Source organism: Triplophysa dalaica, chromosome 5 (genome assembly GCF_015846415.1).
Source record: "Triplophysa dalaica isolate WHDGS20190420 chromosome 5, ASM1584641v1, whole genome shotgun sequence".
In the NCBI taxonomy this organism is placed as follows: domain Eukaryota; kingdom Metazoa; phylum Chordata; class Actinopteri; order Cypriniformes; family Nemacheilidae; genus Triplophysa; species Triplophysa dalaica.
In genome coordinates, this window is record NC_079546.1 from 1,583,020 (window position 1) to 1,608,830 (window position 25,811).

Below are 25,811 nucleotides of genomic sequence, written 5' to 3' on the forward strand. Positions count from 1 at the left end.
CAGATTAAAATATTTCCCTGATAAGAGACGGTCTTAGAGAGAGGGAGAGCGGCTGGTAGAAATAAGAATGTACGCAAGGTTTTGTGGCCATAAAACTACAAGAAACTCTCCAGTTGTGGCCCAGCGTGCATCTGTGCGGAGAGCTATTGCACACCCTTGTGGAGCTGTAATCATATGCCAGAAAGCCAAATCCATATTAATTCACTTTCCTTAATCTAGTGCTGGGGAATGAAACCTCGCTGCTTTCCAGACGTCTGGAGTTAAAAAAGAACGAGAAATAAATGGAGTGTATCTCCGGCCACCTTATCGACACGCGCCCTTCTCCTCCTCTCTGAGAATAGAGATGGTTTTTATTGTGTCTTCTCTTTCTTTTCATTCTCCTCTGACAATGTATTTGTTGGGACAGAGATACAAATGAGACCTTTTGTCCGGGGAAATAAAGTGTTTGGCGGATGACAGGCGCATTAGTGCTGTCGAGCCGCTCGGGTCTTCACCCCACGGCACATCCGTCTTCTTTTCTCCGTTTTTGTCTCGCCGGCGCGTGAGCTATGGTGTGTACCAAGACCCGTCCGCCATCGACGACGGGGACGCGTGTAGCGCCAGTCCACAAGGCAAACAGCCATCTTTCAAACTAATTAACCAATAATGTGCAGGGTGGGGCGGAGAGAAGAAAAGGAGAGTGCTTGAAAAGCAGCTATACGCCACGTCTAACAAAAGGTGCTGATGATTGAGTGGCCGGTGGGTTATTAGCGCGTCAGAGCGAACACCTCCCCGTCAAGACTCGCCTATTAATTGCACCAAATTAGAAAACGATATCACAGGCTGAATTATTCCTTCACTTGTCAAAGACAGAGAGGGAGAAAGTGAGAAAAAGAGAGAACTCGCCCACTTTTTCAGGTTTAATAGAAGAGAGAGGGATGCTAATCGGCATAGGCTGACCAAAAACTACAAACCACTTCCACTGTAAGCTCCGCCTCCAAGCTTATTTTAGTCTACTAAAATTAAAACTTTGAAAATGCATCTGTTCATTAAAATCAAATCAAATATTGATATGCAAATTATTGGAGAAACTTTAACTAAATGAAAAATTTAAATATTGCCTCAAAAATAAGTTTAAAGCACTAAAATTATCATAAGAAACAAAAACTAAAATATAAGTCAAATAATTAATCATTTATAGCAACATAAAACAAACAAATTAATTATAAAATTACAAAAGCACATAACAAAATTGCTTAACTTGAACTAAAATTAACATAAAATCTAAAAATAAAAGCAAATCGAAAATATAAATAAAGCTAAAATCTAAACTGTAATAGCTCGGGCGCCTACTAGTGCAACTTTCAGGAAAAATGTAAACAAAAACATATTTAAACAAAAACATGACGGATGTAAATAAAAGATGTAAACAAAATATTTATTATCGAACAAAAGTGGGCGTGGCTAGTAGTTTGAGTGGTTTATAGTCAACCCAGCACGCAGACGAAGAAAAAACGTTACCTTCCAGGTGGCAGCGTTGCGTCTGAAGTATGCGAAGGTGCGCGTGAACCAGCTGTAGATTTCGTTGAGCGTTAGCTGCATATCCCCTGACTCCAAGATGGCCTGCGATGAGACGGCGTTAAACAGCACGTTAGACACTCAAGCGCAATTAATTACAATGTAATCAGGCTAAAGCTCGTTTCTTTCCCACTCACCTGCCTGATGAGGGTTGCATAAGTAAATGGAGGCCTGACGTCGGCGTTCTTGTAGAACTCGTAGTTAGGGGCTATCTCTGCGAAGAACAAATAAAGAAGGGGAAGCAAATAAATACATAAAATGCAATGTTGCCACCTGGGATAATTGCTAAACGCCTCTCCGCCAGGAATTCGCTCAGGACTTTATCAAATTAAAACGCGAGGGGAGGGGGGGCTCCAAATCAGCACTTTACATGTCCGACTAAATGCATTTTTAATTCATCTCTCTCCGGAGAAATCTTAAACATTAACACGCGCATGAAATTAGAGCCTGTGTCGATATTTTGTATGGGTTTGAATAATTCATGCCCGTCCGTCCGTCTGCGAAGAGTTGCGGATAAGCAGTAAATACAAACATCAAACAGAACATATTTTTACATGCAGATCACTTTTGAAATGTGATAAATATTGTATCGTTTTCCATTCGACTGTAATTAAAAACCACACAGTATTGATGTGAGCAAAATTAAACAAAACAGCTGTTCATACCTGAAGATAAGGCCATGGAGTATTTGTCGGTGTGACGTCTGCGCATGGCGCCCATGCTGGGGATGTTGGCGGGACTGAGGACGGAGGGCACCTGGGACATCTGGGACATGGGCGTAATGGGAGCGGTGGGCGTGGTGGGCGTCTGAGGTAAATTGGGGGGCGAGACAGACGGAAGGTTCTTTGACATGGTGACGCTGGAGACGAGATTCAGCTGTAGAGAGAGAGAGAGAGAGTTTGAGAAGGCTCGGTCCTACATCTGTGTTTCCCCTAATAAGCAAATCTTGACTAATTACGGGATGAAATTGTATCATAAGAATTGTAATTAGAGCACGCTGTTAAAGATTATCTAATGATCAGCCTACGAGTTATCTCAGCCCATCTCTATCCCATAAGAGCTCCCCGGGCGCGAGCGCTTGTGTACAAAACACACTCGAGTCAAGAGACGGATAGTCACCTGGCGTTCTGCCATAACCCTGCGCCTCCCAATCACATCAATACACAATCTCCGCATTTCTCTTTCTGGTCTCACCATCTCATCTGAGAAGCTTCAGCCGACCGGAAAATTCCACCCTGACCTTTCGCTCTCGCTGCTAATTCTCTCGAATGGTAATGACATCGTTACATATTCCAACCAAATTGCCTTAATTGCGAATTGGCAGGCGGCATTCCGGAGCTGTCGGAATTGAAAGCGAGCGTCGAGCCGGCCGGGCACCAACAATCGTCGGCGGCACGTGTTGATAAATACAATGAATGTCAAGCTGTCTATTCTCTGGTGACTGCACGCTACTCTATAGACAATTATAGCTCCACTTAACGATAATGAGATAATGCCAACATGGAGAGTGGCACGTGCTATACCACTCAACGGCTTCAGAGGATATCAATGACTCCTCTAGGGATCTTCTCCGCTGCCTAAACGCCTGAAATGAACACCCTGAGAGACAATTAATGACACGCATCAGAGGAACGACTTGGCGATGGGGTAACCGTTCATGTTTTTTCATCAACGGGCTTAAAGCTAACAGGAAATCCGGTTAGCGCATGTTCCCGGTCATATTGTGCATGATCAAGTGCACATTATTGGAAATAAAATGTTAGCAACTATCTGAAAAATGTGTAATTGGTTTTGCTTTGAAACTTCACAAGTTTGTCACACTTTATTTTACAGTACACATACCTATAGTGTTTTCTTTAAATTATCCAGTACATTCTTAGGTAAAGTAAATAAATGGGATAAGCTTTGGTTAAGGTTTAGTACGTGGTTATTACCCAGTTATAATATTAACTATAATAAGCACACAGTATGGAGATGGGAAACAGGAGTGCTACCCACTTTTCCGATGACATCACCCCCTTCTTCGGACCATGTTTGAATTTTTTGTTGCGTAAATGGATTACAAGTTTATTTCCTATTTAATTATTTTCCAAAAAAAATCTTTTTCCACAGAACGCTTTGTTTGCTGTGTATATTTCACATGCATATAATTGACTGGAGGTCGGGTCATGGCACCAGATTTGAAGTGTCTAATGCTTTTCTCTTTTGCGGCCAAACCGGCACATCAGCCGGTAATTACACACCACTCGGCCGACACCGGCACCAACAAAAGCTTTTGATACACTGTCAAAGAGCGCACAAAAAGCCACTCCATTATAGACCCTATCAAGAGCGAGAGGGCGAGAGCGTGTTGCATGTATATTTAAAATGTTAAGACAAGATTTTCCATTCCCATCCTCACCTGGTTACGACAACAAGCGTAACATGTTTGCCGGCATACAATCCGGTGTTTGCAAAATGGAATTTATTAAAGCTTAACGCCTGGAATGAATGAGACGTGGGGATCAGCCCTTTACCTCTGCGGCTCATCTGAATATATATTCAAGGTTGGCTAAGAGGAAGAGAAGGGTTCGGGGGGGGGATATCTCATTATTCAGGACGAGCAGCGTTGGTAACTTTGATTTCAGCCATCCATAGCAATGGCCAAAAGGTAACATTTAATGAATTGCTATTCAGAGTTTAAATGGGGTCGTATAACAGTGTAGTAGCACCTCGTGTTGGGCTACTGATAGCTGTTGAGGCTTTCGTAATAAATTCACATTATTAATATTTATTAAATGTGTGGGACGGTTGTCCCTGGGTCCAGCGCACATGGGCCGTGACAGTGCCGCCATGTTATCGTTCGGCTCTCCCCTTTTGTGGAGGATGCACGTGTTTCTCTTTTTTCGATACTGCTGAAGTAGCGGCACACGCACCGAGAAATGACAAACCGGAGACCCTCGCTGAGTACTTAAGAAGTCGCCATTAATTGCTCATCATCAAACGCAATTAGCAGTTCTTTCATGTTCCGTTTGTGTAATGTAATACTTCATTAATATTATTCACTGGTATGTGCTGTATTACGCTCTGAATGCTCTTTATTAGAAGCGTTTTAACCCTGATCCTGGAGTTCTGAAGATGGAAAGTGAATAATAAATCAACAGAGGTGAGCAGTCGATTCCTGATGGAGTTACAGGATAATTATTCAGTCTTGTGATGATCCGTTTTATACGGTGGGAGGCGATGAGGAAAATTATGCCCGGGAAATTAGCTACCTGCAAGGCGGCGGCAACACGCTAACAATGTTTTCCCTCACGTAATCCTGAATGCTTAATAAATAATTTTGATAATAATAAATAATATCTATTGCAGCATAGTCTTCATTTTCAACATGCGATTAAGAAGAAAAATTCAATATTTTCTCTGCTGTATTTTGACAGATGGGCCTTTCTTCATCTTTCCTCAAACACACACATCTATATCTCCGACTGTTTACAGATTGCGGGTTATCTCTCCGCACATCATCATCTCACCCATCCCATTTATCATCTCAAACTGTTTGTTTTCTGACTGACACGTCTTCCCCCCACTTCAAGTGTGCCTGAGGTCATGGTGCTAAACAGCTTTTTACAGGACAACAGGTTGTTTGCGGCTATAAAGCCATCAGACGATAATGGTCTGGCGTTTTGGGCCGAGATCGGCTGCTATGATTTAATACTCTCCTTTCTGATAGGGTCCCATGAAACCAGACATTACAAATCCCATTCTCCTCTCATCCCCTATATCTCTTTGTCTCTCTCGCTCTCTTTATCTTTCTCATGTGATGTTAACAGAGGCGTTTAGAGAGCTGATTTGGGCTGTTTACTGTACACGTTGCAATATGCACTCACCGGTTTTGGTGATGGTTTTGGCTCTGAGGGTCTCATGTGTAAGTGTGCCATCATGGCCTGTAGACGCTCGCGCTCTTTAGAAAGCTGTTAAGAGACAAAGGGAGACACAAAGAAAACAGCAGTTTTAGAAATGAACCACTTTCAACAGTAATAGGTCTTGTTGTCGAGACGTCTGCTTGTAATAAATCCTCCGTCTGGGTGAGCATATAAAAAATAAACAATAATAAGTGGCTCTGAAATTTCCAGAGATCTGTTTTAACGTTTGGTTGTGGCATCAAAAGTCATGTCAGATGGGTAAACGATACTTATATTTAAGATTTTGTTCCTATTCAGTTCATAATTTTGCTTATCTAACAATAATAACATCAATAAGTGTCATTTAAAACAAATAGAAATACATTAGTTATGTATCATAAACTGCAAAGTTTTTACAGCATCTAGGTTAGTACGTATATGTACAATTCTATATAACTATTATTTTTATCATTACATATTGACTCAAATTGAATTCACATTGACGTACTGTACACAGCTTGTAATGTTAAAATACATAGTAGATTTAGCAAGTTTAATAAATGAAAAAAGTATTGTTCATTTGATTACAGTATGTGACAGTTAAGTGTCTTATTGACCTTTTCTCCGAAGACGATAATGGTAAGCTGTATCATGTTGCTATTTGATGTTCAATGTGAAGACCTGAAGCAAAAAAGCAATACTACTGACTTCCAAGAGAAAAGAGAGAGAGCGAGGAGATAAGACAGAACATTGCTCATGGTGCGGTGATGGAGAGCTGAAGGTGCTGCTCGGAGGTCAGAGACAACAAATAGCACTTCATCTCTTTGTCAATAGCAGAATTTAGGTCAGCAGAGCTCTGACAGTAACAAGCTACTCAGGTCATAAATTACAGGGTCCTGCTCGTCGATTCAAAGTCCTGTGGACACTGTTAGGACCGGACTGTATCTAGCAGCTGCCGAGAGGTGAAGGGGTCCCGCAAACAGTGCCAGTTGGACCCGCCTCCGTGCCTCCTGGCGGGTCCTCCGAGGTCCAGTTAGTGCCCCGGCGATCCGCCATCATCAATCTAACTCACGCAGAGTGACAGGGACCAGCCCGCGTGGCGGACCGCCTTGAACTGAGCCGCCGTCCGAGATCTGAACTGGGCCTCATTACCAGGACGAAGGGGAGGAAAACGGGGAAAAAACCCCAGAAGGACGGAAAACAGCAGCGCTGCTGTAATTGGTCACAGTGTAAGGCTTTGTAGTATCAGCGAACAAGACAGCGAGTCGAGGGAGAAATCGTGATGTCTTTTCTTTGCTTTACATATAAACAAGAATTATTCATTCGTTCTCATTCGACAGCCTAACAAATAAATAGGAAGGGTTTCGCCGAGCGTAAAAACCTTTAAAGGTTGGGGAGAACGCTTGGCTTGCATTCAGATGGGCATCACAGAGGCTTAGGGGCCACGGTCAGAATCCACACTACAAAGGCGAGATGCGACTGCAAACAACGGGGATTGTTTTTGAACTGTAGAATCTACATAAGAAGGTTGCACGCAATCGAACCATAACTGATTTATTTGAAATTAGGGTTTAACCCTGTGCGCTTGGAGGTTGACCCGTGCGCCGCATCCCATGATGCACCGGGGGCAAGCGGAGTGATGGCCGCAGCGATGAGTAATATCAACCCTCAATCACTCCTCTCATTATCTTGCCAGCGTGACACCTTAATAAGGTCATGCACCAGCTCCTGAAAATAGTGCGTCTCTTTAGAGCTTCCTTCAGGTGCAAAGTGTATTTAATTAACACGGACCGGCCCGGTTGCGCGCATATTAATTGGACGGGATAGAAAATAAGCACAAACCATGATTGAATTATAAAGGCCTGTGATGCTTTTCACCTTTGTTGGGATGAGTTTGCTCAAGTTGTTCTAGCGCATTTGTCTATTTCACGTGATGCAATCTTTTGGTGTCGGTGAGCTAGTTAAAGCTACAATCCGTGACATTGTTGGGTTGGAAACAAACAGATATTAGATTTGAGAACCGTCTATTCATCTTATAATAACGATTTGTAAGTCCAGCTGTGGAGTACGATTGTGCAAAAAACGTCTTTTGACTTCAACCCGGGCATAAAGAAGTAACCTGTAACTTTACATTTGAAACAGAGATGGCGATATAAATTACAGATTGCATTTCCTAAAGCTGCAATCCTTAGCTTGTCTCTAGATCGCCATCTCTGTTAAAAACATAAAACTCCAGGTTACTTTACATACTTCTAATCTGTCAGCTCAACTTAAAAATCATTATTCGTTTACCGCTGTGAACTGGGTTAAAGTTTAGGACACTGATATTTCACTGACCAGCTCAATGACAGATTTTGAATAAATCTACAGATTACAACATCAAAACACTTTACACGCATCATGATACCTGTATCTCTAGCTGCTGTACCACTTGCATCTGTACTCGGCACTGGGCGGTGCTCCTGTCGTCCAAAGCGTGTTCATTGTTAAGGTGCCTGTAGGCAAAAAGTAAAAACAGATCAGACAATAAAACCAACAGCATCCCTGTTTCTTTATAATAAAGATTTGCAGGCAAATTAAGAGCGTAACTAAAATAACCGTTGATGAATATGATTTAAGGATTATATGACGTCCAGCCCATTAGCTTTTAACAAACCATATCCCATCGGACAGGCTGGTTGAAAGCCGGTCTTTATCATCACAATAGCGAGACGTGTCATGTAGACTAACAGAGAGATGATGGCGTACAAAAGGCCTCGCGTGGCGGTTTTGTCGCCGCCATTTATCGAGAAATAAATACAATAAATGCAATTTAACTCGAGTAACATTTAAAAAGCGCCTCCTACGAAGAGTGCATTATTCCCCCCGACATATTAAATGCATCTACTCATCCTTTCATTAGGATATTATAAAAAAACACTTCAGACTGCTGGAGCAGTCAATGGCGGTTCTCCTTGATTGGATTTTGTCTGGAGGACACAAAAGAAGCCCGCCATTAAAATAGACCTTTATTCCCGGCGAACGCGCAGAGGCGAAAAGGTTTTTAAAAGTGTTGTGATGTTCGGTAATGAGCCTCTATCTAAATTATCATTGGTGACAAACCCACAAAGCACTCTTTCAGAACACATGCTTGTAAAATGCCAAAGCTGCCACTCTCTTTCCTGTAATTATAGGTTAGCTTGCAGACCCCTTCCATGATCATTTACAGTACAGCCTGCGGTGCATTAGCGCCAGCGCACACACATGCGCCGAGCTCCAGTTTTAACACTACTAAGCATTTTCTCTTTTCATTCTCTATTCATAGCCCCGGCTATTGTTTATGTGCAATATGCAAAATAACAACGTATTCATAATCCTCCTCGAACACGCCAATCAAAGCGAAGGACATCTGAAAGCACAATGGACCCCGCTACCTTTCAATTACGCCCGTGCCCGTTTAAAATTATTTCATTCCGCCGCGCACCCTTTCTGCTATTGTAACCATTTCAGGTCTAATGCTCCGATATTCTCCGTTATAAATCAAGAGTGAGATAGCATTGAGAAAAGCACTGCGAGGATGACTGGAGAGTCCTTCGGCCCCGTGCCTAATTGCTGTTTCAGAATGCGCGCGCGAAGGGCCATTTCATTAATCATGTAATCAGGTCCCTCGCAGGGAACTAATGCTGCAAATACCCTTTTCATTTCAATGCTCATAATGCTATCGGACGCGTTTGATGTATGGTGGATGTCATAAATTACAGCTGCTTCCCAACTCGCGCTAGCCGGACAGGTAGGAGGAGGTGCCGAATCTTAGTACCTTGTCGTGAGGTTCATCGTGCTAGTTAGAGATGCTGATTACATGCATATTATAGTTAGGCTATGAAATATTCAGATGGTAGGTGTTTGGCAACGTGATGGTAAAAGCGCGGGGGTTGGATGCGGTCACCGATATCTCTTAATGAGTTAGAGGCGGCGGGTTTAGATCAAACAGAGAGGTGAGAAGAGAATGAGAGGAGGCCACCCGCTCACGGTTAGCGTTGAGCAAACATCTCTAGAGCTGCCTGTAATTTATGGGTCATCTTATAAGCATATTGATTTTTGTTTTGAAACGGGGAATGAGGGCTCTGATGGGACTGAGAAACTGACTGACGGGGACGTAACGCAGTGATGGTCTGAGAAACGCTGGTGCTTTGGTTAACCCTTACACTCGATCTCAAGTTGGCATCTTTATAACCTCTTCACACCAAGGACGATGATTTAGACAAAGGGATAGCACAACAAAAAAATGAAAATTCTCATATCATGTACTCATCCTCATGCCATTCCCAACCTGTATGACTTTCTTTCTTCTGCGTCACACAAAAGATGATATTTTGAAGAATGTAAGCGAACAACACTGGACCCCATTGACTTCCATTGTATGGACGCAAAACATTTCTCAAAATATCTTCTTTCGTGTTCAGCAGAAAAATGAATCACATACAGGTTTTGAACGCCATGAGGTGAACAAACGATGACTGAATTTTCATTATAGGTGAACGATCCCTTTTACCTCCTACTTCCTCATCGGATTTATTTCACAACCAGCGCAGTTCCAGCTATTCATTGGCAGGTTGTTGTTTTAAGTTATGATGCAAGACACAATATTTATTTCCTTGAGAAAAAGTTTACTATGATACACAAGCGTATATTGTGGTCACATCAGAAAGACGCTACAATAAATGCAAGAGCGTCTGCCATGACTGAATGCCAAAAATGTATTACAAGACTGTAGCTATGTTTCTGTTTTTCTCCCTGCACTTCTTCCTGTGGTATCTCAAACACGTGAGAGCAAATCAATAGGAGAACTCTGGCAGCAATCTGCAGCTTAAACAATGACAAAATTGCCAGCGTGGCAGAACAGTGAATTCATTAGCCCCTTCTTATAGTTCCACGTAACCCCCCAAATAAGCCCTGAATCAGACCCGGCAAGATGCGCGTTGTTGCATAAATAAGCGCATCTCGAGGTGAAACACACACAAATGAACGCACACACACACGTGTAGAGTAGGGTAATATTCCATTTGAACTTCAGAGCTAATATAACGTGCCAGGCACCTCTCGGCTACCCTCTCCAGGTGCGCACGGCATGAAAGAGACGCCGAGCTGCGCATAAACGCTGATCTTGACAACTTTCTCAGCAACACAACAAAGATTACAAAACTGAGGATGCTTTCTTTCCTCCGAGCTACGGGCTGGGAGAATCCGCCCCCCGCTTCCCATCAAAGATGGCATTTGAGTCTGACACCTATTTTATGTAAACCATTTTAAGCGTGTGTACCTGGATGATACGCAGCAGCGACTAGCATCTCCAAAAGACATTAAAAGCGTCTTCCTGACACCGGCAAACGCTCCTCCAAGGCACGGCGCCACCCGTCATCTCGCCGCCTCTGATCATGCTGACGCTTGTTGGAATGTTTTCATGTACGGGTTACAGTACGGGCGTCTTTGACTCGCGTTTTTTGACGGCGGGCGGAGGAGATGCGGAGGGTGATTGTCGTAACAGTGTCCTACTACACAGGCTGTAAGACTTCAATTTTTTTACGGCATAATTCTCATAACCAACCAAACTAGGACGTTTTTAAGAACGGTTCACGTGTTTGGCAATTTATTAGCGGTGAAGTCTAGATTACGTCTCAAGCTGTTGTGATGTTCTCCACCCCCCACTTCTCCATCACAAGAGAAACAATGTCCCCCCTCTCAAATGGCGTTTAAATGAATTGACGTGGACATTTACACCCGCCTAACGCGCGCCAGATTATTATTTCGCAGTTAATTATGGACCTAATTAGAATATTCAAATGAACGGTTTCTCCGCTCTTCGACAACGAAGCTCTTTCCTCAGAGTGGCAACGTGATAACCTGCAATCGCCCGTGCCACAAACACCTTCTCCTTTGATGTCCCCCGCTCACATCCCGGCAACAAAGCCAACCAATTACAAATGAGCTAATTAACTAAATTGTTGATGGAGCATGAAGGGATCATTTCACTCGGTTAGCCGCGCCATGACAACACTGAATACGTGCTATTGTGCTACGCCGCTTGCCATTAGCTTTTTGACGCTTGTCGCCAACCCGTCATCCGCTCATGTCGTCGTGGAGATCCGAACTCGATCTGCGGTCATTTCTGAGCGCCGCCTCTGACGGTCTAGACACCTCCAGAGATGTGCTGTTCGTGCTTTAGCGAATTTATAGTTAAATGTGAGAACGAAAACATTAACCGCAAGGAAACACGCAATTCCGACCTATAAGAAGAATCAAATAAACACGATCTTGACTTACTTCAAAAACTGTCCAAAGTCATCACAGATACTTTCGCATCCTGGCCACTTGCATACTCCGTGACCATAGAGGGAGTGTGACGCTCCAGTCTCTTCGTGCAGTGAACTTAAAGAAAAGGAATAAGAAAGAATTAAAACCAAGAAACATGATGACAAATCCATTGGAGAGGACGATGGGGTCATAACATCATAGTTATTTTTTCTGAAATGCTTAACCTGAGAAGCAAAAGATGGATAAAGAGCTGATAATCAGGAAATCTGTAAAATTTGACATTACGCCACGTTCTGATTATTGATCCTACACAATTCCTCGGGAGACACAAGCATTTAAAACACACCCGGCCAAGTAAAACTACCCGTCTACATTTTTCCATCCGACTTTCACCTTGTAAAGCCATTAAGGCCAACTTGTGTCAACAGTGAAAAGAAAACAGCCCCTGTAGTTTAATTTCCACCCGGAGATTCGTTCGAGGTAAACGTGGTGTTTTAAGGACACAATCTGTTGTGAAAGTTACGACCTTGGTCGCCATTGTAGGTTGCGATGGTGCCGAGGGTCTAATGTGTGGAAGAGAACTTCCAAAAGTGTGTGCATTAAATCTTATTGGCTATTTCCAGTGCATCCGCTCTGACAATGCAGCACACCCTGTGACACGACACCAATTTGAAAATATGAAGTGTAACCTATTTTTACACCATTTTGTCGTCTCTCTCTCTCTCCGTTAAGGTATCTCTCTCACAAAAAGGTTTTCAGTAGTTGAAACCAATTATGCAGCGCATCCACCCCCAGTCAGAAGTTGACGGCTGTTGCTACGTGCTAACATACAAATGCTTAATAATAGATGCCAGAGGATGGAGAAATATGTCAGTGTATGTTTTACAGCAGGCGTGTAGCGTATAAAAGGTCCGTTGCGTGGATAAACGCTCAGAAAATGCATTCTATGTACGTACGTGACGGCAAAGCCATTTCACAAGAAAAGCGAGGTACTAAATACTTAATGTACAGTGAGGTGAGCTGTGTGTTCCTGCATTTGATATACCGGATTGCAGCGTGTAATAGCGCGCGGTCTCCAGGGACGTTTCGTCTTATTGTGAGTGTTATTCAAATCTTAATAAACTATTGAAGAACAAGCAAACAACAACACAGTTCCCCGTTTTCGTTTCACAAACAAGGATGTCAGTGCTTTTTAAACACGCGTTGCTGATGTCTCACATGAAAAGAAGTTTAAACGGTTGTTTGGGTTTATGAAAAAAACACGTCTGTGTTGAGTGCAAATGAGCACATTTAGCACACTGAGCTTTTATTCAAAGTGACTACAGTACGTTTACAGTAAAACACGCATTATTTCTCCTTACGGGACTCAAACCAGTACTTTAACGTGATCACTGTACCATTAGCGTCGCTGACAACGCTACACTATATATACGTACAGTATGATGTACCTCTCTCTCCGGTTGTTGAGGGCTGGGGATTGGCCGTTGGAGATGCTGTGGTGAGTGATGGGCGGAGAAGCTTTGGGGTTATTGGTGGAGGTAGTGGAGGAGGAGTTGGTGGTGCTGAGGTCCAGGCCGCTGTGTTTAAGTCCGTTGTCCTCCATGGTGTGACCGCTGGTCACGTCTTTCCAAAGTTGCTGGAGTTCGGCGGGGCTCAATCCAGCTGTAACAGAGTCACAAAACCTTTAGAAACATACAGTAATAATCTATAAACACCAGCAGTTAGGACCGCCCGTTATGGGGTCATATTCCTTCCCATATCAGGTGACCCAAGAATGAGGGCGGTAAACCTGTGCTGCTCTTCTGCGTTTTAAATTCGAGCATCTGGAGATAGACCGGTGTGAGATCGAGTCGGACGCTCATCTCAGTGGGATCCAGTGGTGCAAACCGAGCAGACTTCACCGGGAGGGCAGGAACTCATCTGCACATGATTATGCATTCATAAACAAGCCTTTGTCTGCAGGAACGTATCATGATATAATCCCTTCAACGACAAAATGACTATTCCTCTCCACGCCGCCGCTGTAATACTCCAATTAAGAGGCATTTTCGAACTATTGTCATCCAGCGGCATTTCGATAAACGGTTGCGCCAGGTGTTTGTTCCAAGAAAAGCAAATGGCAACAGCTCGTCTTCCTCTGAGCTCTCGCTTCGCACTGAGTCAGTAAACAACAACAACAACAGTCGAGGGGGTGGGGTGAGATAAAGAGAGAGGGAGAGAGAGGAAAACAACAACCTCACGCACACAGGCATGAGAGAGATAAGAAAAAAACAGAAAGAGGGAAACTGCAGCATTACGGAGATACTCGCAGGAGATGACACGCTCACACACGTGCATGCATCCTCAGGTTGTTGTCGGCGGTCACGTGAGACGGGTTTACCTGGTGGGAGGTTTTGTCCGGGGAGGGTGGGCTGTCCCGGGCCGGGGGGCAGAGAAAGGAGGCCCTGCCGCTGCATGTTGAGCAGGTGCTGCTGCTGTTGCAGTTGCTGCATTTGCAGGAGCTGCTGCTGAAAAACCAGCTGCTGCGCCGCCAACTGCTGCTGCTGCTGTTGTTGCTGCTGTTGCTATAGTGAGAAAAAGAGACACCGAGTGAGCGAGCACACACACACACGAACACTGGTGGCACACACGGGTAAGTGCGTAGGGTGCATGCGGCCCAAGTGCAGACCACTCGTCCAAATCTGCATCTTGGATGGGAAGACCCCTCCTTTCACCAGTGATAGTTAATTGTTTGGCATTTCTAATGGTCCATTAAAGCTTATGGGGCCACGGGGAGGATTGAGCGAGGGAGAGATTTACAGCACACCCCCTCTCGACCCTGTTTATCAGTCTTGCATAATACATCAACAAAAACAACAACAACTGCAGTAATGGCTGCAGACCATAGAAAAACGTGGCCGTGATTAAATGCAGCTATGCATGAAATGTCACGGCCAGGATGAAAAACAAACTTTTTTTTAGCTAAAAGAAAAACAATCAGCCTTATTTTTTTAATATGAGCAATTCAAAACCATCTTACATCAATTGTTGCATTTGTTGCATAAAATAATTGACAGTGGCTCAACTAAAAGACAACGGAAGTTTATTTAAAATATATGTATTTGCATTTATTTTGGTTTACTTGGACTAAAGGAGACAAGTGACCTAAATCTGATTTACAAAGAAATGAATTCTGCTTTTGATTCACGACCGGACTATTTTTCATGTGTCGTAAAAAAAGCATTTGATCTTCTGTCTCGTCTATGGAAATGCAAAGTTATGTTCTAGTTGCATTTGCATGATGCACAGACTCATTTATTAGCAGGTCTGGTTAAACCTGACTGAAGTTTGCTTCTGTGGCCAAACTCTCCTGAGGTCCATTAGCAAACTGAGAGCTAGTTTCTGCAGAGACCCCTTTAGCTTCAACCCTCTTTATCCTTCTCTCCTGTCAGAATACATTACAAACTACTTAGTGACAAGAAAGCGAAGACCCCCCATTACAGGAGAAAAGTTGAACTACAGATTATAACTCGGAATTATACCAAAACCACGGGAAGACCTTCAGTCGAGACCGTGAGAAAGACCTCACTCTCTTACTTTAGGGATGAAGGAGCGTGAGGAAAAAAGCAGCAAAACTTGTGATGCGCTCACTGGAAAACAGACTGCATAATAGAGCGAGCGCTGCGGATCCGCCCCGCCGTCTCGTGAGAAATAAGGGAGCAATTTCTATTCCATATTTGATGGCGGGAGACTGAAAAAAATCTATTCGCAAATCCAAACAGAAAAGCCTCCGGGAGGTCAGGGCTGCGTTTCTGTAGGCCCTGCATAATGGCTTGCTTGAAGAGAGACAATGGTTAAAGGTGCTAGTTGAAAAGACAGCTGGGGGGGTGTTTCTCGTCTGGGATACCTAGCTGATCAATTTAACACCTTCCACGCGTTTTGTTTGGATTGCCCTCCCTCTCCGCAGCGCTTCGCTTTTTGATGCCTGCCTCTGTGTCTGCGACGCGGCGTTCTGTCTGTCAGATGGATCTGCGGTTGGACTGTCAGTTTGATTTATGAGCTCGCTACGGTCGAACTTTTCTGCTAGTCGGACCAAACCCGCTGCGGCGGTTCATTAATGAACGCACCCTGAGCTGTACTCTAAAACGGGCCTTTTAGCGTCAACGTAACGGTGAGGACAAGGACTTGAGACACTTGACAACCGTCTAATTTTAGGCAACATTACACCAACCTGACCACAAAGTTCCCTCGAGAAAAGACAGCAGAGACTGATTTACAAGTAGCTGGTTGTGGCTCACATGAATTAAAGCATCACTTTTGTCTCGCATACGTGTCGTACCTCTTTTGCTTGTTTGTTTGGATGTTGCTGCTGCAAAAGCTGTAGATGAAGTTGCTCCTGCTGTTTCTTATAGAACTCCTGCAGGTGTTGCTGTGGACAGACAAACGAAAACAAAAACATCATTTTTTTCCGTTCAGCCGTGCCATTAATAGAACCTCCCTTTCAAAGTTTCGGAGCTGAACAAACAGAGTCGCAAGCCGGGCTCCCGAGGCCGCGCGATACGCCTGGATGTACTTCTGCGTGTCACGTCATAAATAACATCTCTCTCCGGTCGAGACAAAGAGACCGGCACTTCCCCACGTCGTGCATCTCCATATGGAATTTTATGCGGCTGCACATTACCGCTGGAGGAACAATTAATCTTATTGCCTATATATTTTTTCCTTTCTGATGCCTTGACAGGCAGTGAAATTCTGAAATAAATGCGAGGCACTCAGAGGAGAGAATTCATCATTGTGAATTAATGCATTTAGCACACTTGTGCGCTCCCCGGCTGAGTGCTGTCCTCGGGAGCTCATCGCTTGAATACAGGGGCCGAACGTTCGGCGGGAGACGTCTTGGGTACGTGCCTTTTGACGTCGATTGTAGAGAGCTAATTATAATCAAGTGAGTTAATGGATATCTTTTTTATGATGAGCTTTTGAAAATGATTAAAGTCCCAGTGAAATTAAAAATTACACTGAATTTTACACGAAATACTGCAGGGTTTATTGTAAATAGTTTATCAATGTGGGTCGTTCTCTTTTTTAAATTTGCGTGCCCTCGTAATCTTTAGTTAAAATCTAACATCCTGCTTGACTATCCAAAATACAGAAGTAAAAACGATCGCAAAACGTCAGTTCACGGATATTTTAAAAGATAAAAAATGCATTGCGGTCAGTAAACGCTGGTGCTCATGCGGGTAACGCAAGTTTGACTCATTTTCTGATCTTGTCGCCCCTTAAAAACAACATTGATTCCCCCAACTACAACTATTTCTGTGACAATTGACATTCAGACGTTTTTAAGGAAATAGACGGACGACACTGAAACTAAATCATGGCGGAAATAGTTCTTGTGTAGTTATACTTGTAACCTCACAGTAATGTTCAGCTCTTAGTATGCAAGTGAAGTGTACATCTCTGCCCCCTCATTGAAAACAACACATTACAAGCCTGTCTATATTGGTTTCTGTGTCAAGGGCACATGAGAACAAGAGAGGATCTACATGCTGCCGTTACCTTCGCGAAACATGAGCGAGGACATGAATGCGAGTCTACCTGCTGAAGCATGACGGCCTGTTGTTGTTGAAGGAGCGCTTGAAGCTGCTGCGGAGAAAGAACCTGCTGTTGAAGTATCTGCTGCATCTGCTGCGGTGTGATCACCTGTGGACTCATCATTGCCACAGACACTGGCACCTGCGTAGATACAAGAGACATCCAGAACGTTACAACATCAACCACACCCTTTTATAAAGCAACTCTTGCACACGTGTGGCGCATGCAATCACGCATGTGTGTAAACGCCGCCGCATGTGTACTTTATATATTTTCTGTCACCTGCTCCCGATGGGAAAAGCACGGCGCTTAATATAGAGGACCTTAATTAGCTGAACCTGTGAACTGCCTCCAGAGACTTTAACACGCAAGGAAACGGTAGAAGATGAGCATCTCCGCAGCGGACGGAGGACGCATGGCCCGTCGAAGACCGGCTAGACTAAGTAGCGTGGATTTGGCTTTGAAAACTCTCTGAGAAAGTTCTGATTGAAGCTGAGCCGCTGTGAAGTATTCTGTCTTACAGAGGTGAGGGGGAATTACCAGTTGCCTCTCGCTGCGCATTGAAGTTTCCAAGTTGGAAGAACGCAGCCAGAGGCACAAGTCTTCCACGAGATGTCATTTTTAAAAATTCATGTCATTTTATAAATGATAAGAATCATTAAAATACCAGCTGTCAAACTGGGTGAGTTATTTTCGGCAAAAAACCCCAAAAAGAAAATATTTTCACAGCCCAGTTCTTATAAAAGAGCACAGAAACACGCAGATCAATAAAGCAAGTTTTCTGTGCATCGCTCTTCGCTTGCCAGCATGCATGTTAACATGTGCAAAGTTTGCATCCAATCTTGATTCAAGTCTGAGATTAAACCATATCAGGAGTGCAAATGATGTTTTTCTTCTCACAGTGGGTGAAAAGAGACTTTTTTTGTGACGTTTCTGGACATTTCGACTGACGGCTGACTCCTCTGGGTCGCCTTTATACTTTTTGATGCCTGGTGCATCTTTCATCGCATCAACTTGGGCAATTGCTGTCCGTCACAAAGACACTCAAGTGTCCAATGTCTGGACAGGTAAACATTTCTATTTCTGTCTTTTTATGCTTGAGAAAACAGATAACACGCTTGTGTTGCGAGGCGGGGCGCGCATCCATTAGAACGTCGTGTGGGGTGCGAGCGTCGTGTCAGGAACCCGGCGTGACGCACGGGCCTCCTCGCGCCGGCTAATCAAGACCGCTTGATTGCTTTCCGTACATCTGAGCTCTCAGGGCCTTGACACGTCCTTGTTTTAGTCTCTTGGCTCGGCCCAGCTCAGGTTCCCCTCTTTGATTAGCAGAGACATTTGCATGGTCACTACACATTTTTCATTTTAGAAGTCATTATGCATTAGCGCTCCTGAGCGCCGAGCTTGACTAATCCTGATGAACTGAGTGGCGGAGCTGAAGGTCACACTCCATCCTCACTCATATTCATATTCAAACAAATCCAAGCACCATTCTTCATTAGACGGCCCCAAAACTCGCAGAGGAACTCGATACACAAATACACTTTTCTTTCTCTCTCTCTCTGCGTCGGTCTTTGGGGAAAAAGGTGCCAAGACAGGGAAACGTAACAGGGCAGAAAACAACAAAAGGAACAAAGCAACAAAGTCACAAATTAAACAGCTGCATGTAATTATGCAAATGTATGCTTACACCTTCAATGTTATTAAACCTTAAGACACATTTGTGATGTGTAATTACCCTCGGGTTCAGCCAGGGTTCTACGCCGGCCTAAATGACAATACGAAACCCAAAGTATGAAAATACAAGAGAAGATGTTCTCATCACGCCCATTATTTGTCTATTTAAATGAGCTACGCGCTGAAAAACCAACCATCACCTTGTTTGCTCCGCAGCGCACCGAATACAATAAACATGTAAATTTCAGAACAATCGACTAGGAGTTTATGTATCGACCACAAAATGTAAATTATTTGAATTTACCGATATAGAGACTTTCAAACCAAAAGAAAAGTCATGAAAACCGACTCGGATGTTTCAAAAAAAGGAGAAACGAGAAAGACAAAATCGAGGTCTGGCCCACACGCTCCCCAGCCGCGCACGCCGCTAATTCCTGCATTTAACGCCGCCGTTTTCTGCATGATATATAAGAGGCTGAGAGATGTAAGCAGATAAGTAATTGCTCTCCTGGTTCTTATTCTTCACTGACAACCCATAAATTTAATTTTACACACACGTTCATTTACATTTTCGAGTATATGACATGATAATTGGCGGAATATAACACCTCCATTGCGCCGGATGCTGCGGGGGGCGATGATTGACAAGCCCGGTGAATTGAAAGGAACAGAGGCTGAATTGCTTCTCCCCGAAATGATTTTGCAAAGAAGGGCCATAATTAATGAGCATTCGCCGATAGGTCCGGCCGTAAACATTCGCACATAATAGGCCTTCGTCGGATGAAAAATATGACCAGAGATGCAACTCGATGCACGTTGTATGACACGATTCTCATAACATCATTCATCCAGAATCCCCTTCAATCCCCTCCAGCTTGAGAAGGTTTTCTCTTTAATGCTTTTGATGAGAAAACTGAACAGAAATTTACTCGCAGACTAACATCTATCTTTTTTTTTTCTAAACCAACAAGCTTTCCCAAAAATCACTATAAATGTCTATGGAGCTTGATTTCTATTGGAAAACTGATGAAAATACAAGCTGATCTCCACTGACCTGTTATTAAAAATGAGGGTCTCTACGCCTGATAGAGAGAGAGTAGAACAAATAGCTTGACCATTGATGAGAATACATCATTGGTCCTCCTGAAAAATAAGCACATCATTACATTCACGCTCAACGCCATAAACCAGTCTCATCTTAAGAAAGGTCAACTCAACACAAGCCACATGTTGAACTCAAGTACCGAGCCTCGTGTTAACACATAAAGGCCATTCATCTCCATACCAACACCAATGGTCCTGTTTCCCATCCATACAAAGACAAGGTCCACTATCATTATTGGTGCATTCCCAACAGAAACAGTTTTGAGGAAAGTGTTAAATGACTAGAGCTGATACGAGGACAAACTTCAAGCCCAAACAATTAGAGAGAAGTGATTAAGTTCTTTATTCCTGAACAATTCATCGACTCTAAGGGAGACGTTTCCGGATAAGATGTCCGGTCGGGCTTCTGAATAGCTGAATAATGTGGCCACTTCAGAGGAGCGCCGGAGGTGCCACTTGCCACAGATACTGTTTAGATAAATAAAATGAGAAATGGGAGGCTGAGCGATGGTAATTACTTCAGCGGCTTGCCAGAAAACGACAGTGTGTTAATTACTTTGGCGAAGCGTATTTTACTTCGAGTTTATATACAAAGCAAGTATTCTGTGGGACTCTATGTCTTACTAATTTGTCTCTATCCCCCCCCGGATGAAGACCCCCGACGCTGGACTTGGCAAATGATGACCCTTTCACATCTGTAAAACCTCCCGTGTTAATTCACTCAGCACTGAATGGCTCTTCATTCAAGGGTTCATCGATTATGTGGGGATCACCAATATACACACTTACAGGGATGTTGACCCACAAACACACAAAACAACTTCTCCATCCTTTGTAGTCTCTAACACACACATACGGCATCGTGCGGATTAAGGGATCAATGTGGACACTCCTCGCTACCGGAGTTAAGTAGTTTACAGGAGGTTTTCCCAAATCAATTTATTTTACCGTTCAACAAAACAGTGACTTCAGATGATAATGGAGTGGATTTGGCCTCCGTTGGAAAAGCTGGAAGGCGAGCAGGGATGCAACCGGCCTTCTGCAAAGACGCATCACTGTGAAGATAACCGAGCTTTCATTTCTATCAATGTAGGGGAGGATCAGATGGGTGAGCTTTCCAAGGAACTATGAGACTACGGACTAAAGACAAACATGAACAGACCCTGGATGTCTGCAGTGTGGACCCTCAGGAGCTAAAGAGAGCTAATTGGAAATGTATTATGCGGGAAGCTAGATGACGAATGTTTCTACAAGAGTTTGGAAGATTAATATGTCCAACTACTGTATATCTGCACCATTTATAAAAAAATAAATCTGTTCTCTCTCTCTCTCAGTCAATTTTCAATTTAAGTGTGCCGTATCGGCATGAGATAAACTGTACATTTATTTTGCCAAGAATCTGTGCAATGTAAAGTACAAACACTTAATGCACTAGAGTATATTTGCACAAGGCTTGGCCATTGCATAGTCTCTCTCTCCACATCAATCCCCCTCCTCTCTCTCTCTGGTGAAAGCTTTGCGATGTCGCAGGTAATAGGGAGTCTGTTGGATCGCTCTCCTCGTCAAGTGACACACAGTAAATTACACAAACTTCAAGCTGCTCGCTGAATTATGGTTCATCACTTGGAAAGACTTCTCACCACCGTGCGACACGTATCAGATCTGCCAGTTAGGATCCAATTAACACCCTGGCCAGAGTAATCAGACTGCATGTGTAAGGGCTGCTGGAACCAGTTTATTACTCTCATGCATCTTCTGTCAGAAGGTACATTTGTTGCTTCTACATCAAAGCGGTGCCATGCCACAATTTTTTCTACTCCCTCCATTCCTTCTCTTGCCTAAGGGTTGTGCTTCAGCTTCTTCTGCATCACATTACCAATCCCCGCGAAAGCGCTTCCTAAGCAATTTACTCATTCTGCTCTGAAAAACATGAAAAAATCTGAGGTATCTTTAATATCGCAGTGGTTTCGCCGAGATAAAACTGGAGAGCGTGGAGACCAAATGAAAAGTTTTGGTCTCCTGCATCACAGTTGTTTCTCCCTTGACAAAAATAAAGAATATACACCAATTCTGAAGTCTCTAGTCAACGTTAATGAACATTTCAATAGGAGCCATTTTTCATCAAAATGATCAAATTCTATCCAAATCCACATCTTTTAAACTAGCCATAAAACCGACATGACACTTTCGACTCCATACTCCTGTATTTCATCAAATCGTCTCCAAGAAAAATTTGAGAAAAAGAAAGTTTTACACTAATAATTGAGTGATATCACAAAGCATCTGAACAAAAACTTTTTCCATGAAACAAATTGGAATAGTTTGGCTGCCCTTTAGAATTCTGTAAATACATTCGTGACATCAGAACGGCTTTTGCAACTTTATCCATTTCTTTGTCTCCGTTCGCCCTTTTTTCCAGACGACTGTTAATAATAAATGTTAATATTGTGGCTACAAGTCTCTTCTAAATTCCACTGGCTTTGCCCACGGTTCCAGTCGGTGGTCTGAGTAGATGAATTTTAAGGAACATGGGGCAGAAGTCTGACGCTCAGATGAGCTGGGCGTCGGTGACCTTTAAATCGGCGACGCTGTGAGGATGGCTCAGTGCTCAGGAAGTGATTGGGTTGAGTTATCTCGTCTAGGAGCGCGAGAGCAACGAGCCGATCAGCCGTCCTCCGAATGCGGGGGGTACATTTGGAGCCAAACCGGGAGACGCGAGCGGACGCTTTCTTCCGAAAAAGTTACATTAGCGGCGCGTGTTGGGTTTGCGGTGAAGAAAAGGTCAATGAATCGGCTGCCTGGCGAATAGAAACTCGGTTTCGAGGTGGTGTGGCTTGCACGCTGAAGCCGAAACTGCATTGTGAGCTTTCACCTTGTTAACCGTGCGACATCACATTACCCAGCCCACCCTTCCTACAGGTCAGAGGTCAACTCTCCCTTTTTTACGAACCACCGCATTATATCACTACGCCATCAGTTGACACGGCAAGACATCGCCTGCGTTTGTTCTTCACCCACCCTCGCCCGCTTCTCACCGATGTACGATTGGTATTCAGTGTGTCGCCTACATGTGTAAGCACCGTGCTCCTGCAACTGTTTTCACTCTGTTAAATGTCCATTCCGCCATCGGGACGAGACACCTGGGCGGCACACGCTGAGCCCGTTGCCAAACAAACAAACTGGCACGTATCTTACAATAGAAGAATGGCGCGCGGGGCTGATCATGAGGGCGGGAGAAACAATTGCGATTCGCGCAAGCTCTCCGTAATCCCCTCTGCCTTGCGTCCTCTCCGCTTTTATTTGTGTTTTAAATGTCAGTGTATAAAATGCGGAGGCTATATTGCCACTCTGAGGGGAAGGCGCCACGATGCCAGAGGACTGTTGTGTGCCTTGGGAAATCCTTGTAAGCAGCGTGGTGAAGGCATGAGGATTTACGAGAAGAAATAGGTGTTTATTGACTTCTCCTCTGGGCTTACTGGATAATAATAGACCCGTCACATTAAGCAAATGTGGAAAAGCGGCTTTCCAGCACGTCGGAGGCGCGAGATGAGACAGTGGATAGAATTAGTCAGCCGACAGGATTTAGACATTAATACAAGTAATTAAAAATGCGAGCTGCAGCGCTTGGATGCTTGTGCGGTAAATAATTGATACGCCGTGATGTATGGATCGCTTTTCTGGACGGGTAAAGGGGCGGATTTATCAGTGTCGGAGAACGCACGGGCGTTTACTTATTTATGTAAATAAGTCATTTTTCAAAGCGCTTGTTACTTGGCATGTCTAAGCACACACAACATGTTCTGAATTGACGATCAAACGAGTGTTTAAACTGTAAAGGTCGAAAGAAAAGACGGATTAAGATGAGAAAATTATCTTGTTCTAGCAAGATTACTAGACTATTAAAACAGCACGGAATAAGTTAATAAAGTAAAGGCTCGACAGCATTGATTAACTACAGCCCGAGGACGCCGCTCAACAAGACCTGATTCATATTGATTCATATAGCTAACATGAGGCAAGGATGGCATAAGCAAATGTAAATATTCAATATTTACAATCCTCTGGTGTTATTAGAGTCAGGAACTCGGTCACGGGCCACCAGTTATCGCAGACCTTCCTCATGCAATATCACTAGGTTTTCTCCAAAGCGTCGCATTGCAATTTGCAGTCACGCAGTGTGCAGGGAATCCATTCTCTAAGTATACAGGCGGCTGTGAAACTACAACAAATACATGAAACCGTATCCGCCCGGAGATTGTTTAACAACTAATATCTTTGCACGCAGAAGAAATGAAAATTTAGCATTCGCATTCGCTCAAAATAGTAATGCTACAAAAAGTCCTATCCGGACCAATCATAGACGCCGATTTTTTTTTCGCATAATTACACACACGGGTGTGCGACTCTTTCAGAAGGTGTCGCCATTGTTATCCTCTGTGAAAACATTAACGACGAGGGTTAGCGCCGCTTTTCTTTAATTAAATGCGCGGGGTACTAATGAGGTAAACCGGCCCTAGCTGATAGCGCTTATTAGCAGGGAGGAGGGCACGCTCTCCTCGCACTTAATTTAAACCTAAAAATACGGAGCCTGGCAGATGTCAAGTACTTATATAATTTGATGCGCGTTTGTATTGTGGGGATGTGAGAGAAATAGCACGTCGACAGTCGGCGGGTTGGTAAACAGGTCTGGTAATAGGGATGCGACGTGCGCGACGCCGCTGTGACCTTTACCGAATCACTGACAATAGCGATGCGCCGCAGCAGGAATCAATAATGGCAAATTATCTTGGAGGGGTACAAATGACGGCTAGTTAGGATAATTGACGTTACTGAGGCGATTTCTTAGAGAGCTGGAGGTTAGTTACTGCTTGTTTTTTATTGGTTAATCATGGCGTTCAATATTTATACTTTTATGCTAGAGAAATTATCCTGAAGTAGTCTTACAGAGCAGAGAGATGGAGGTTTGGTTTAGTCTGGAGAAGGGCAAGGCCGGACAGCTCGAGAATTTTCACAGACAGCTCCAGAATTACATTGCCAAATCAAACAGCACAGCCGGAACAGAGGAAATCTTTTCCGGGGCGCCATGTATTATGGATGGATTTAAGAGATTAAGAGAACTGCTCACCTGCAACGGACGCTGTTTATCGTTGTTCTTTGGAGACTTCAAGCCACTTCCTGGATGCTGAAGGAGTAATTGCCTTGCTACTTGTAGGGCCTGCGAACAGACAGAGAAAAAGAGACACAAAATGAGTTTTTTTCCCCTCCGCCCACCGCGATGCACTCAAATATCAAACGCGGCGAAAGGTGACATCAACCCGCAATTACATCCACTACACTATTCATTGTTGTTGATGAGCCATGAAGCGTCTCTTATATATATTTTTCATGATAATCCACGAAGCCGTGATGAAAGATAAATACAGTTTGTCTAGCACCTCTGAAGAGCAGGAATAGAAACACACACACACACACAGTGTGAGTGGTATTGACCTGTCTAGTGTGTGCTCAGCTGAAATACCCACTTCTCTGCAAATTACCGGCCCATTTGCATATTCATAATATCAATTTGAAGTAGAGGCAGGCGATGTGAAGTGTTCCTAGAAGCAGTAATTAAAGTTGACAAAATCAACACCAGATTACCTCAGGAGTGAATTAACAAGGAGCCGAGCATTAGCCGGGCCCCTGAGCACAGGGGTGACGGTGGCCCTCCTCTGACACATCACTCCA

General features: G+C 43.8%; 1 protein-coding gene across 7 annotated transcripts in view; it reads right to left on the bottom strand.

The window, feature by feature from the left end:
- The window catches only part of foxp2 (forkhead box P2), a 90,195-nt gene that overhangs the window by 10,012 nt on the left and 54,372 nt on the right, over positions 1-25,811 (bottom strand). For 4 of the 7 annotated variants that reach the window (XM_056748609.1, XM_056748606.1, XM_056748610.1 and 1 more), the window contains 11 exons: positions 25,210-25,299; positions 17,310-17,447; positions 16,051-16,140; positions 14,113-14,296; positions 13,169-13,394; positions 11,742-11,846; positions 7,849-7,936; positions 5,427-5,510; positions 2,223-2,433; positions 1,695-1,771; positions 1,501-1,602 (listed from right to left, as the gene is read on the bottom strand). In XM_056748609.1, the coding sequence (XP_056604587.1) occupies positions 1,501-1,602; positions 1,695-1,771; positions 2,223-2,433; positions 5,427-5,510; positions 7,849-7,936; positions 11,742-11,846; positions 13,169-13,394; positions 14,113-14,296; positions 16,051-16,140; positions 17,310-17,447; positions 25,210-25,299 (1,395 nt within the window). Of the gene's footprint in view, positions 1-1,500; positions 1,603-1,694; positions 1,772-2,222; positions 2,434-5,426; positions 5,511-7,848; positions 7,937-11,741; positions 11,847-13,168; positions 13,395-14,112; positions 14,297-16,050; positions 16,141-17,309; positions 17,448-20,034; positions 20,127-25,209; positions 25,300-25,811 lie in introns of those variants that run through there. The other 3 variants (XM_056748613.1, XM_056748607.1, XM_056748612.1) reach the window with 2 other exon arrangements.